The 13,226-nt window shown below is 52.7% G+C and overlaps 1 protein-coding gene across 11 annotated transcripts in view; it reads left to right on the plus strand.

The window, feature by feature from the left end:
• The window catches only part of LOC120585681 (solute carrier family 2, facilitated glucose transporter member 5), a 48,734-nt gene extending 37,969 nt beyond the window's left edge, over window positions 1-10,765 (plus strand). For all 11 annotated transcript variants that reach the window (XM_039841995.1, XM_039841991.1, XM_039841992.1 and 8 more), the window contains 9 exons: window positions 1,068-1,192; window positions 4,709-4,861; window positions 7,759-7,884; window positions 7,988-8,175; window positions 8,265-8,375; window positions 8,911-9,012; window positions 9,240-9,315; window positions 9,759-9,886; window positions 9,982-10,765. In XM_039841995.1, coding sequence (XP_039697929.1) covers window positions 1,068-1,192; window positions 4,709-4,861; window positions 7,759-7,884; window positions 7,988-8,175; window positions 8,265-8,375; window positions 8,911-9,012; window positions 9,240-9,315; window positions 9,759-9,886; window positions 9,982-10,185 — 1,213 coding nt within the window. In that variant the 3' untranslated portion in view covers window positions 10,186-10,765. The remainder of the gene's footprint in view (window positions 1-1,067; window positions 1,193-4,708; window positions 4,862-7,758; window positions 7,885-7,987; window positions 8,176-8,264; window positions 8,376-8,910; window positions 9,013-9,239; window positions 9,316-9,758; window positions 9,887-9,981) is intronic.
• Window positions 10,766-13,226: the final 2,461 nt, after the last annotated feature.

Consider the following 13,226-nt stretch of genomic DNA (forward strand, 5'->3'; position numbering starts at 1 on the left):
GCTGCTTCTACCTTTTGGCGCTTGTGAATAACGTTGTATTATAATCCTCTATGTTTCAATCTTTCATATTTTTTTTTCTTCTTCTTCTTCTTCTCGTTCTCCTTCTCCCTCTCCTTCTCTCTTGCTTTCTCTGCAGTATCCTCAGGTCTTTCTATTCATTAATTCCCTCTGCAGCTATAATTCACCTTCGAAGTTTTTTACTTCCATGACTATACTTTTCATTTTAGTAAGTTCTATTTATTTGTTTTTAAAATCTCTCTCTCTTTTTTTTTTTTTGGAGAGTTTTTATTTTATAAAGTTTCTTATTCTTTCTTTAGTATTAATTTGGTTCCTTATTTTATGACACTAATCGTTCAAAACATCTTATAGTCTCTAGCTAATCCTATTGTCTGACGCTGTGCTGTTTATATGTGCAACTTCTCGCATATGGTGGCTCGTTCCAGCACTACGGGGCCTGGCTGGGGCCTCCTGGGGATTCCAAGATGACGGCCTCTTTAGAGAAATTTTCCTTTGACTTTTATCAGGCTTCCCAGGGCTCAAGTCCACTTCCTGTCTTGTTCACGACTTAAATGAGAATGCTTTTTAAGTTCAATTAAATTTGATGTCATAGGTTTTTAGAAGATATCACTTTGACCAGCCTACATAAGTCCGCTCTGTTTATAGTTTGTTAAGGTTTTTTTTTTTTTAAATCATAACACGTATCAAATTTTATTGACTTCTTGTGCTACTTCAATTGATCGTCTTATATTTTTCTACAGAATAACCTTTAACACGGTGTTTCTAATACTGAATGCTTTTTGTATGCACTATAGAATTCAATCAGCTACAATTTCACTTAGGACTTTAGCATCTAAGTTAAGTGAGGTTGGCCCCTACTTTTCTTCTAGTGCCCTTACCCAGTTTGGGTTTCAAGATTACACTAAAATCGTGTTAGTTTGTTAGTTTATGATTGCAAAGACCTTTTACTACATTCCTGCATACTGTCCCCAAGTAGACATGCAGTGAACGTTCGCCAAGCAAACGAGTGACTCCTTAGACCAAACTAGCTGATATTTTGTCCTCTGCAGAAAAGGGACCTTGCTGCTGAACAACATCTTTTCCATCGTGCCCGCCATCTTAATGGGATGCAGCGAAATTGCCAAGTCATTTGAGATCATAATTCTGTCCAGACTTTTGGTGGGAATATGTGCAGGTAAACGATGCTACGCTGCGTTGCCATTCTGTGACTTAGAAAAACCAAGAGGAGGGAGAACGGGTGCCGGGGTGTGAATCAACCTGGGGTCCCCGAAGCACAGATTCAAGCTGTTTGTTCCTCTGCCTCCGCCATGAATGACGCTCGGGCCCCTACGTCGGTGTCATGTGCGGACAACGGGCAGATCTTCCCTGTCTTGTTTCCTGGGAAGAAAGCTGTTCTTTGAAAAACTGAAATACAGAATCAGAGATTCGGAAGGGTCCTTCCAATCCAGTCCTTTATCCCACGTTTTCTAAACTGTAGATTGGGACCAGTTAACGGGTGGTGACATCCGTTTAGTATCATATTCTTTTTCAAAAGAAACGGTGTCACATGTAGTCAAGACAAGGATTGTCTTTTGAAACTTTTGTTTCGCTTATTTATCCGAGTACATACGTGAGAACCGGGTGCAATGTAAAATGCATTTCTGTGTTTTTTACTGTGGGTCAAGGTCAAAACAGCTTGAGGAGCAATCTAATTTACGACCCCTCTACCAGAAAGGTAGAGTTGATGATAGCGACCTCTCAACTTTCATAGGGGAACTGAAAGTTTGCGAAGGGCTTGCCAGCTTCCACTTCACTCATGCCTTCCACGCCCACCCGCGGAGGAGGTCAGGGCCCGCCTGAGGTCTCTCGGCTTTCGTAAGCCCTGGAGCTGCTTTGCAAACCCTCCAAGCTATGCTGCTCAGGCTGTACTTTGTACCCCCGCGTTTATAGGAAACTCCCCCAGAGTCGCTTCGGCCTGGAGACGTGGGTTGAGCCCCGCTGCTGCCTTCCATCAGGTTGGCTTTATTTTAGGCAGTATTTCCCAGGGCCGGTCAGGGCGAGCGAGGTGCCGGGCGCAGAGTAAGGAGGCGCCCTGACCTGGGGTCACGCACCCACCCGCACCGAGGGTGAGCAGCCCCCAGAAATGCCGCCCCCAAGTGCCTCACTTAGCCGCCTCACCGGGCCCTAGAGTTGCCGAGTCACTCACTTTCTCCTTCCAAACACGGAGACAAACAGATTCTTTGGCCGGATGTCAGCAAACCCCTTGGCTGAAGTTAACTGGCAGCCAGGGAGACGTCAGGAAGACTAGTGTTAGGAGGAATGGCGAGGGACGGCTGGGCTGAGACTAAAGAGGAAAACGAGACTCCCGAAGAGAAGAGAGAGAGCTCATTTCGGGAGTGACCGGCGAGCCCACCGGCGAACCCCCTCCTCGTCCCCTTTCCCTGAGAGCACCTGGCCAGGTCCCTGCCCCTGGCCCTGCACCAGCCTTCGCTTCCCCTGCAGGGGGCTCAGCTTTATGAAAAGCAGATGACTCCTAAAAGTTGTCAGCGGGCATCAGGGGCAGCCACTTTTCCACTGACCATCCAACAATTCAGAGCTGGTTCTGACAGCGAAACATTAGGGTCCAGCAGATACCAGATCACAGCTAGAAGTCCCAACCTTTGCTCCTAAGCATTATTTTAAGTCAGCGGTTCGCAAACTTTGGAGCCTCAGGACGCCTTACGCTCTTAAAATGATCTTGAGGGCTCCAAAGAGCTGTTGCTCATAGGGGCTCTATCGATCCCTATTTACCATATTAGGAATTGCAACCAAGAAATGTATTCATTCATTTAAAAACAGCAATAATAAGCCATTACATGTCTTTACGAAAATAACTATATTTTCTAAAGCAAACACTTTAGTGAGGAAGGTAGCGTTGCTTTACGTTTTTGCAAATCTCTTTAGCGTCTGGCTTCACAGAGGACCTGCGATTCTCAAACTTGCCTCTGGGTTCTGCTGGTCGCAAGCAGCCTCCAGAAAACCCCACTATGCCGATGAGAGAACAAGAATGCAAAACACATCTCGGCAATGCTCTGAAAATAGCTCCGATCTCACAGACACCCCGAAAAGGTGTCAGAAACTCCCCGGGTCCCCAGATCATGTTTGGAGAACGCCAGCCCAAACGTAACCCGTGTGCGGTGAATCCTCTCCCACATCTCCTGAACATGTCAGGAGAGCGTGTGAGCAAGCTCCTTAGACATCGTACAGACGCTTCTGACAAACGGGGCGAGAGATAAACACGACTTGGACTTTGCCAGCTTGTTCTCAGTCACCTTCCTGGTGAGAGTGCTGAACGCTTTCACTGAAGGAACTTTCACTTGAAGAGCTATTTTCCCTGACCCTGCTGTCAGAACAGGTCAGCTGGGGTTGCCCCGTGGAGTCGTTTTGAGGACAAAATAGAGACCGCTTTCCACCCACATGAGGGGAACCCCATCTGTTCACAAACCACCTGATGCTTCATTCTTCGGTATTGTTTTAACCAAAGTCAGAAGTCCTCGCCGATAAGATGCGGCCACCAGAGCCTGGGTGGTGACCATGGGGCCTGTACCTGAGGGACTTCGCTTCCTCCCCAGCTTTTTGGGCCCTGGACCTGCGGGGTGCCCCGCCCCCAGCACCTAAGGGCTGTCCTAAAGACTGAGCCTCTCTGCTCTGAAAATCGGAAAGAATCTGTATTAACGAACAGTGATGTTCATTACCACCTTCTCTGACCGGGTGTTTTTAAATACTAAGCAGAGATATACTTGGGCAGAAATGCGAAGTTTGGACACTCGGCCTCCCGTTCCCACCTGTCTCACTGTCATTAAATACCCTCCTGTTACCAACAGCTCTAACCTCCGCTCACCCCACCTCTGCATCTCTCCGCTTTCTCTGGGTCTTTCTGTGGCCGGGGCCTCACGCTCAGACCACCCCCCATCTTCCTGAGCCTCAGCCTGATGCGTGGGTAGCTGTGTGACTCTGAGACTGGTAACGACCCATCACCTTCCTCCGAGATCCCCAGCCTCTCATTGGGCGTCGAGGACAATTGAATGGAGTAATAAATGTGCAAAAAGTTCAGAGCCTATAAAATGAATTCCACCTTTTCTTAAGGGGATCAGACGTCTGTCAGTCAGATGGGAAAACTTACAAGTTTAAGTGTTGGGGATTCGGAAGTACTCCAAGCGTTACATAAATCCCAGATAGCAATTATTCCACAATACATATTTGTTTTTAATGCTTATTGATAAATATAGCTTGCGTTTCACTATCTTTGAAGGTACCTATGCATCGGTTTATTACATAATATACTGTTTCAGAAGGTCACGTGGGTGGGCAGGGGTCCTCGGCCTTTCACTCACAGATTCCTCGCAAGGACCAAGGGAGGGGAGTGTGTGGACCACACCTGGGCTTTTCTTCCCTGAGATCAAGCCACTTAGGAGGGAAGGCCTGAAGTCAGGCTGGCCTGTGTCCCCAGGTGACACCAGTCAAGAAGCAATGGTGCCTGTCTATGAACTTCTCTGGTCAGACTATTTTCTCTTTCCTTAAAGTTTAAAGGACTAAGAATTCAGAGAGACGTTTGCATACTCCTGCAGTTTTGAGAAAGTTTCAACCCAACTAATGTGATTCAAATAAATGTATTTGAAGACAGCGTGTCCCCGCCAGACGAGCATTTCCTGACCATGTCACTTCCTCCCAGGTCTGTCTTCCAACGTCGTCCCCATGTACTTAGGGGAGCTGGCCCCGAAGAACCTGAGAGGGGCTCTGGGAGTGGTGCCCCAGCTCTTCATCACTGTCGGGATCCTCGTGGCCCAGATCTTCGGCCTTCAGAGTCTCCTTGCAAATGAGGAAGGTAAGCTCGGGTCGCCTCCCGGCCCCCAGCCCTCCCTCTGCTCTGCTGGACATTTCTGTGTTCTGGTCTTTTCTCTCTAACTGGCTGGCTGTCCTTACAGGCCCCCACCTGCCCTGACCGCGTCCCGCCCCCACATTGGTGGAGACGGATTGGCTGACATTTTCTAGTCCTTCTTACGACACGGATGAGGTGGCTTTGAGTGATCAGGAAGTACCGTTGTCTGACTTTCTCTTGGCCTGATGGTGGCTGTCCATACAGGTGCCTGGGGCACGGTAATGACGGCCACCAGTGTGCCAGGCTTTGCGTTTAGTTTCCCCAGCACCACTTCACTTGAGTCTCCCAGCAACAGGGGCTCTGTGTTACCCCATTCCACAGACCAGGAAAAGAGCCATTCGACCTTGCCCCTATGGGTGACATCTGTCACCCAGATCCTGACTCCAGAGCCACATCCGCCTCCCCAAGAGCCCAGGGTCTGGCCCATAGTAGCTGCGCAGGAACTCATAACTGTCACTGTTTTCCGTGACCTCCCCTTTGCTTGTCTTCGGTCTCGAACCTCGGAAGGGAGATCAACAGTAGCAACACCAGTCAGAACATACAAAGTGCTTACTGCAGGCCAGGCACCTGGTCTTGTGTGTTAATCCGCTTAATCTTGCAAACGACCCTATGAAGCACGTCCTGTTAGGACATCCACGTTGCAGATGTGGAACCCAAGGCAGAGAGCGGTTGGGTAACATGTTCAAGGTTTCACTGGGACACAGACCCAGGCGGCTCAGGCCTAGGTCCGTGTTTAACCACTGCCCCTTCTCACCTTCCAGCCTGGGGTGTGCGGGCGGGAGCCTCAGAGACAGCCCACGCTCGGGGGGAGCAAGACTGGTGTTCCAGATGCGGGCGGAGGGTGGGAAAGAGGAAAGGTGCGTTCGGGGTACGGCAAATGCCATGGCGGACGCCGTTCCTCCCCACGCACCCTCTAGCGAGATTCTTCCTCCAGCGGCGCCCTTCCTCTAGACAGACGTGTGGACAGCAGGGCCCAGTCTCGGTCATCTGAGACTCTCCAGCGCAATTCCCGGTCCATAACAGTTGTTCGAAGAACGAGGGAGGGAAGGAGGCCAGAAGAGAATAACGTCAGAGAAGCCTCTCGAAGGAAGTGGTAGTCACAGTGCAAAGACTGCAAAAAAGTGAGGGGTCGGGATCTGGCCGTACCTGGATCCGGCAGTTCCAGGCCTCCGAGAGGGTTTCGGTGTAGGGTTGAGGGCGGGGGCCCAAGCTGGAGGGTCGGTGCTGTAGGCTGTGCAGGGCGAGGAAGCAGGACCCAGGATTAGCCGGGCCCTGGGTTCAGATCAAGGGACGGCAGGAGGTCGTGAAGATGATGGTCCAGCCCGTCCAGCGGCGGGCAGGGTGGCAGCTGAACTTGACGTTGCGTGGCACTCGTTTCCTTGAGCGATGGGGCTATGGGAGGAGGGGAAGGTGCGGAGGTGGAAACACGACTCGAAAACAATGGTGTCTAAATGAAGGTGTTCTTCATTTCTGCTCCATTTCAGTAGTCGGGATCCATAGTATGAGAGAGCGGCGGGAAGTCACTGGTTGTCAGGGGGTCATCACCTTAAGTTTGTAGAAGTCCGTGTAACGCGTGGTTCGAAGAGCCGGGGGTCAACATGCCTGACTTCGATCTCAGTTTTGCTCCCAAATAACTGATCTTGGGCCAGGGACCTACGGCCTCCAGGCCTCAGGGTTCGCGCGTGTGAAACAGGGTGGGTCCTGGCACCTGCCTCGTGACGTTGCTGTGACAGAGAAGTGAGTCAACAGGTGAGAAGCCATTAGACTCGCGCCTGGCATGAGATGCCCGTGGTCCTCACCAAGGCATGAGATGCCCGTGGTCCTCACCAAGGCATGAGATGCCCGTGGTCCTCACCCACGGTGAGCCCGAGGAGAAAACGGGGCGAGTCAGGGCGTCAGCAGCTCTTTCAAAGAGCCTGAGTGCTCGTTCACTGCCCGAACTTTATTAGAGTGCATAAAACATAAATGTACATTCGGTCAAACAGAAATCAAACACCTGTGTGACCACTACCTAGAACCGCACCAGCGCTCGGACACCGTCTTGCGCTTTCTCGCCCCAGAGAGGGCCACTGTGCCCACACTTGTGATCACCTCGTCCTTGCTTTCCCCTCCAGTTTCGCCACCTCTCGCAAAGACAGTGAGTTTTCCGTTTCCGGAATCTGTACGATGGAACGAGTTGTGTAGATTATTGTACCCGACGTTGAATTTGCGAGATCGGCTCCTCCCGTGTCTTGCTGCATTTTCAGTGCAGGATAGAATTCCGGTTTGTGAACCGGCCGTGATTTATTACCCATTCTGCCGCCACGGACACTTGCACTGCTTCCGGGGATCATTCTAGAATCAGGGCTAGTTTGGATGTCCTGGCGGCCCGGGCACATACCTGGGCAGGGCTGCTGGGTCGCAGTGTGTCAGGGTGTCCAGTATCACCAGCTCCTGCCAGACTGTCCTCTAAAGATGCCACGAGTCCACATGATGACAGTGTGGAGACTTCCCATTTGCCCACATTCTCACCAGCACTTGGTGACGTCAGAATTTTTCATTCTGTCCACCTGGTGGGTGGGCAGCAGTTATTTATCACTGCCCATTCGGTAAGTATTTGCTGACTGTCCACTATTCATGAGGCACCGTCCTAGGGGCTGAGGACACAGGGAAAGACAAAGGCTCTGTCCCCTCAGAGCCTGTGTTCCAGCTCCAAAGACAACCAGTCAGGGTAATGGGACAGAGTGGCCGGCTGGGCACCGCGGGGGCTGGAGGGGCGAGAGGCGGGCTTCTCGGCTGGGGTGGGCCTCTCCGAGAGGTGGCCCCGGAGCCAGGCCTCGCGTGAGCCGCTGGCGTCCTTGCAGGCTGGCCGATCCTCCTGGGCCTGACGGGGATCCCGGCCGCCATGCAGCTCCTGCTGCTGCCCTTCTTCCCCGAGAGCCCCCGGTACCTGCTGATCCAGAAGAAAGACCCGGAAGCTGCCAAGAAAGGTGAGGCTCCCCTGTGGGAGGAGGAAAAGGGCCAGGGCCACAGCACCTGTGCTCTGGGGCCGCTGTGGCCACCCTCGGACACCCGTCTGCTCCCTCCCCGTAGCGCTGAAGCGGCTGCGCGGCTGGGACAACGTGGACTTCGAGATGGAGGAGATCCGGCTGGAGGACGAGGCCGAGAAGGCCGCGGGCTTCATCTCCGTGGTGAAGCTGTTCCAGATGAGGTCCCTGCGCTGGCAGATCATCTCCGTCATCATCCTCATGGGCGGCCAGCAGCTGTCGGGAGTGAATGCGGTAAGGGCCGGCCCGGGACGGGGGCAGCAACGGGCAGGGGCCCAGCTGTGGCCTGGCCGACCCCACCAGCCTCTGGGGTTGTCTTCCAGATCTACTACTACGCAGACCAGATCTACGTGAGCGCTGGGGTGAACACCCATGACGTCCAGTATGTGACGGTGGGCACAGGGGCCGTCAACGTGGTGGTGACGTTCTTAGCCGTGAGTATCCTGGGGCGCTGAGTCCTGTCGGCTGGCGAGGGTGGAGGGCATCTCGAGAGTGGGGGTTCTCCCCAGGCAAGGATCTAAGGTCCCTCGGTCCCTTCACGTCTTACCTCGGGGCACTGCTCAGGTGGCAGCTCGTTTCCTGTGGGAGGCAGTCGATGGCCTTGTGAAGATGGAGGGCCCCTCCCACCCGCCCCTTCCACCTCGTCCCAGTCCCAAAGCGTCCACTGTGTGCTGTGGCTCTCCATCACCCTGGAAGCCACTCCCTGTGCCAGGTCCACAGCGTGACAGGAGCAAATGGGGCCTCTGGACTGAGCAGTGCCATGGCCCACTGGCCACTCGTGGGCACACCCCTGGGGGCACACGACACATGGGCTGTCCTCACAAGTTGCCCCTTCAGAAGCAGCCCTGTGGGACCGGCGGGGAGCTTCCCGAGACGGCAGCCCCGGGCACAGGCAGGGCTGGACCTCGGTCGCCGGCAAGGCCAGGGCTCCTAAGCGTCCCCGCTCTTCCTTCGCCCCTCCCCTGCCAGGTGTTCGTGGTGGAGCTCATGGGCAGGAGGCTCCTCATCCTCCTGGGCTTCTCCATCTGCTTCACTGCCTGCTGCGTGCTGACAGTTGCTCTGGCTCTGCAGGTGAGGAGAGGGACCTAGGGGGACCATGTGTGCCCCCCATCCCTGTAGCCCACTGCCCACTTCCAGCCGATCTTCCAGCGGCATCAGATGGCATCGCCTGTTGAAGGAGGAGCCAGGTGCCATCCTCCCTAACCTGGCAGAATGGCTGACCCTCCGGGGACCAAGGTCCCTGACCCAGGCTGTCTCTGCTTTGCCGGGTGTGATCCAATTCTCTTTTCTCCCCACAGGACACGATATCGTGGATGCCTTACCTCAGCATCGTCTGTGTCATCTCCTACGTCATAGGACATGCCCTTGGGCCCAGTATGTACCCAGAGCTGCTTCTGTGCTCTCGCTGCCCCCTGTCCTGCACCATCAGTCACAGACACTGCTGGCTCGAGCTCCCTAGAGAGGCCCGGGGAGGCGCATCTCCCTCTCACACCGGGGTCTGGGCAGAGCATACTTAGAGCAAAAACAGTAAAGCGGCCTGTGCGGGTTGGAACACGCTGCCCTCTGGGACCGGTGCTGAGAGCCTTACAGGTGGTCCCGGGCCCCTTTCAGGGACAACACAGGATGTCACTTATTGTGCTAAACTCCTGCTATTGGCCTTCTCACATCGCTTCTCCACAAGGCCAGGAGTCCTGGCGGCTGTCACTCCCATGCTGGACCACACGCCTAGGGCACCTCGCACACAGCAGGGGCTCCAGGAGCCCTGGAGGCCTTGCTCTGCCCTCAGGGAAAACAGCTCTGCCTCCTCCTCTCCCAAGGTCCCATCCCCGCGCTGTTCATCGCTGAGGTCTTCCTGCAGTCCTCCCGGTCGTCTGCCTTCATGGTCGGGGGAAGCGTCCACTGGCTCTCCAACTTCACCGTGGGCTTGGTCTTCCCCTTCATTCAAGTAAGTGTGACCGCGGGGGCCCTGGAGTCACAAAATCCTCAAGCGGTAAGGCGAGAACCTCTTCAAGAAAGTGAACCTCGCTCCCCTTCCCTCAGGTGGGCCTCGGGCCTTACAGCTTCATCATTTTCGCCGTGATATGTCTGCTCACCACCATCTACACCTTCCTGGTTGTCCCCGAGACCAAGGCCAAGACATTCATGGAGATCAATCAGATTTTTGCCAAGATGAATAAGGTGTCAGAGGTGCACCCAGAAAAAGAGGAACTAACGGACTTCCCGCCCTCGTCTCTGGAGCAGTAACTCGAGAGGCGCCGCCTGTTCAGTAGATCTGTGGGGAGCTCTCGGGCTTTTTCTTAATAGTTGTCTATAAGAATCCAGAACTTGAACAAGTCCAAGGTGGAATGCAGGCCCTGCTGGGACTTCTTGAAGGGCTTCTGTGCAGCTCACAAAAGCCAGGTTGTCTTTCTCCAGACTGACCCGTCACCAACCCAGAGTCACAGCGAGCAGCTGTCCCTCGACCATGCTGGGTTGGCCATTGTGTGGCTTCTGGTAACACCATCTCTTATAACAAAAATCATTACTATGGTGACAAAATGAAAGGAATCAAATTTGGCCAGAGAAACAAACTCTTCTCCAATCCCCTGGGTCTTCTAGGGGCCACCGGCATGTGATCAGAGAGAAATTCTTCCTCTTGTCAGATCCATCTCCAGAATCGCCGCTCTTGAGAAGTGTGTTGTCACAAGTAATGATGTCTAGGAAGCTGGGGAACAGTCCCCTGTGGAAACTTTAACCGAGTCAGATTATTAGTCCTAAATTATATTGTTAGGGGACGATGGCGTTGCCTCTGTATACTCGATAAAACGATTGTGATCACTTTTCACCAAGGTGTGCTTCTTTTCTGGGAACGGGGTGGGGGGCGGGGGCGTCCCATGCTCCTTTAGCAGGTTGGCTGCGCTCTGGTGTCAGGCAGTGTTTTTTTAAAGAAAGGGAGAAGTGAGAGATGAGGTCATTGCAAAGTTGTGATTTTTTTAAAATTTAAGATTGGGGAAGCCTCTGCGTGTCTTCAGGTATGTGGTGAACACCAAGGGGCCCTGAAGGTAGGATGGGGAGGGAGGGAGGAATGCACCTCGCACGAACAGTAGAGCCAGAGGCTTTCCTCAGAGACCTGTGTGTGTGAAGAGGGTACAAAAAGGTAGAGAAAACTTTGAGGTGTGGGGAAGGAAAGCGAAGGCACCACCTGCTGAAATGCCTCCGGCTAGATATGAAATCTGGGATCTAGCGGGCAGAGGCCAGGGGCCAGGCGGGGCAGGGGTGGGATTGGGAGCAGCTTTTGTGAGAGTAGAATGATGAATTAAATAACTAAGAGTAGTGAGGGCACGAACGATGTAAATAGCACAGCGACGGGGTCGAACCATCCCTGACCTTCAGCAGGGATCTGCAGTGTGTGTGTGGTGGCGGGGGGGCGGGGCGGTACACAAAAACAGCCAAAGATGGAGGCTCTCAACTCTGGGGAGCAGTAATGTCAGAAGTCGAGGGACCGGCATTATTAATTCAGTTCTTGTTACCTGCAACACCTTGTACACAGGGAGGCTGTGGAGTTCACGACTCGGGGGCTTTACCCCTGGGGTTGACCTTGGCTCTGTCACTGAGAAACTGTGCAACTGGGCAACTTAACTTGACTTTTCTGGACCTCAGTTTCCTCTTCTGTTAAATGGCACTAGTAAGAAACGTCTCACATGGCTGGTTATGAGAATTAAATGATGTGTTTACAGTGTTTAGATTGATGCCTGGGGTGTATTAGGTACTTAGTTATTTTTAAGTGCTTTGGAATGAGCATTGATCTTGAGGACAAATAAACCCACAGGTAAAACACAGTGAAGACCTGTGCTGTACATGTATGCTGAGATCAAACAATCAGGTAAGTGGGTGGCAGATGGTGAGAAGCATCTCATTGTTGCAGCAGGAAATTACAGATAAGCCAAGAGAGGGAGTCTAGAATGATCCATGTGCTAATAGATTAGAGTTGGAGATCCTGGTATGAACTCATGTTCAGCTTACTATTGACACCAATGGTTATAGAAATATTTATAGATACCTGTACTTATATGGGTTAGTAAAACTCAACAAGTAGAGAAAAGTATGGGCCTGCTATGGTTGCACAGAAGGAAGATGTGGAATTAGGAAAGACAACAAGGGTCTCTCCAGGTGGAGAAGATGCAGTAGGAACGTGAAGGGTGGACGTTCCAGGTGAGAGGACGGCACAGAGAAGCGGAGGCGTTTCGGGGAACTCCAGATAGTTTGGTCTGAAAGTGAAACCAGAAAGGCATGGGAGGCCGACCTAGAACCTGTGGGTCCTTCTGAGCCAAACCGAGTCTGATTTTGTTCCTCAAGATGAGTTTTCGTGATCATTGGGTTTCAGAGCGTGTCACGGCAGTAACAAAGACTGGTTGGAACTTGAGTAGGGAGACCAGTTGACAGGCAATAGCGAGGGCCCTGCAAAGCCAACAGCGGTCGAGCCCAGCCACGGGGGAGAATTCAGAGGGACCGCTAGCTCATCACGGGTGCAGCTTCTGGCACCCCTGCTGGGTCTCGACTGTGGGCCAGTGGAGAATGGTTTGGGGGGCTGAGCGGCAGGTTTGAGGAGAAGGTGACAAAGTTTTTGGATGTGTTGAGACGGAAGAGCTCAGGGGACACACAGAAGTTGTCCACAAGTGTTGCAGGAAGCGACACCTGATGGAAGAAATTGGATGCTCAGACAACTTTGTTAGAGGAAGGAGAATTTAATGCCAGCAGAGTGCATGAGGCTTTAAGCACACCGAAGCGCGAGCTCTCTTCAGTTAGAATTCTTACAGCTTGTACACCCCTGTAACGTCTATGCAAGGGGTGCGTGATTCCTTTGTCTGAGGTTCTATGTGCACCTCCTGACTCAGGATGGGAGGGGGGGCTGCAAGGAGGAAGAAATTCCCGGACCACCAGTTCTATCTATTTACAGATCGTTTCTAGTGTGGGTGTGTGACAAGTCTTCAGAAGGCCATTCAGAGATCTACAGGATGTGGTTAATCTATAACCAGCTGAGTCAGGCATTTCCGTAAGCCCCTTCCTTTGCATTTCTCACATGCCTCCTCTCGTAGACAGAAGTTGGCCACATGGCCCCGGAGCCCGGGAAGCGGGAATATAGATTTGGGGAAAACTACACGTATTTGCTGAGCACCTAGGTGTGTTCCAGGCACCGGGGAAAACCACGTCGTGGAGTGAGAGATGTGATAAGGAGAAATGGAACAGCATAAGGTGGGGCGCTGCTCTTTCTCCTCCAGCTAGGGAGGCGGAAGAAGGCCCCCCTG

The sequence above is a fragment of the Pteropus medius genome, unplaced genomic scaffold (genome assembly GCF_902729225.1).
Source record: "Pteropus medius unplaced genomic scaffold, Ma_sr-lr_union100, whole genome shotgun sequence".
Taxonomy (NCBI): domain Eukaryota; kingdom Metazoa; phylum Chordata; class Mammalia; order Chiroptera; family Pteropodidae; genus Pteropus; species Pteropus medius.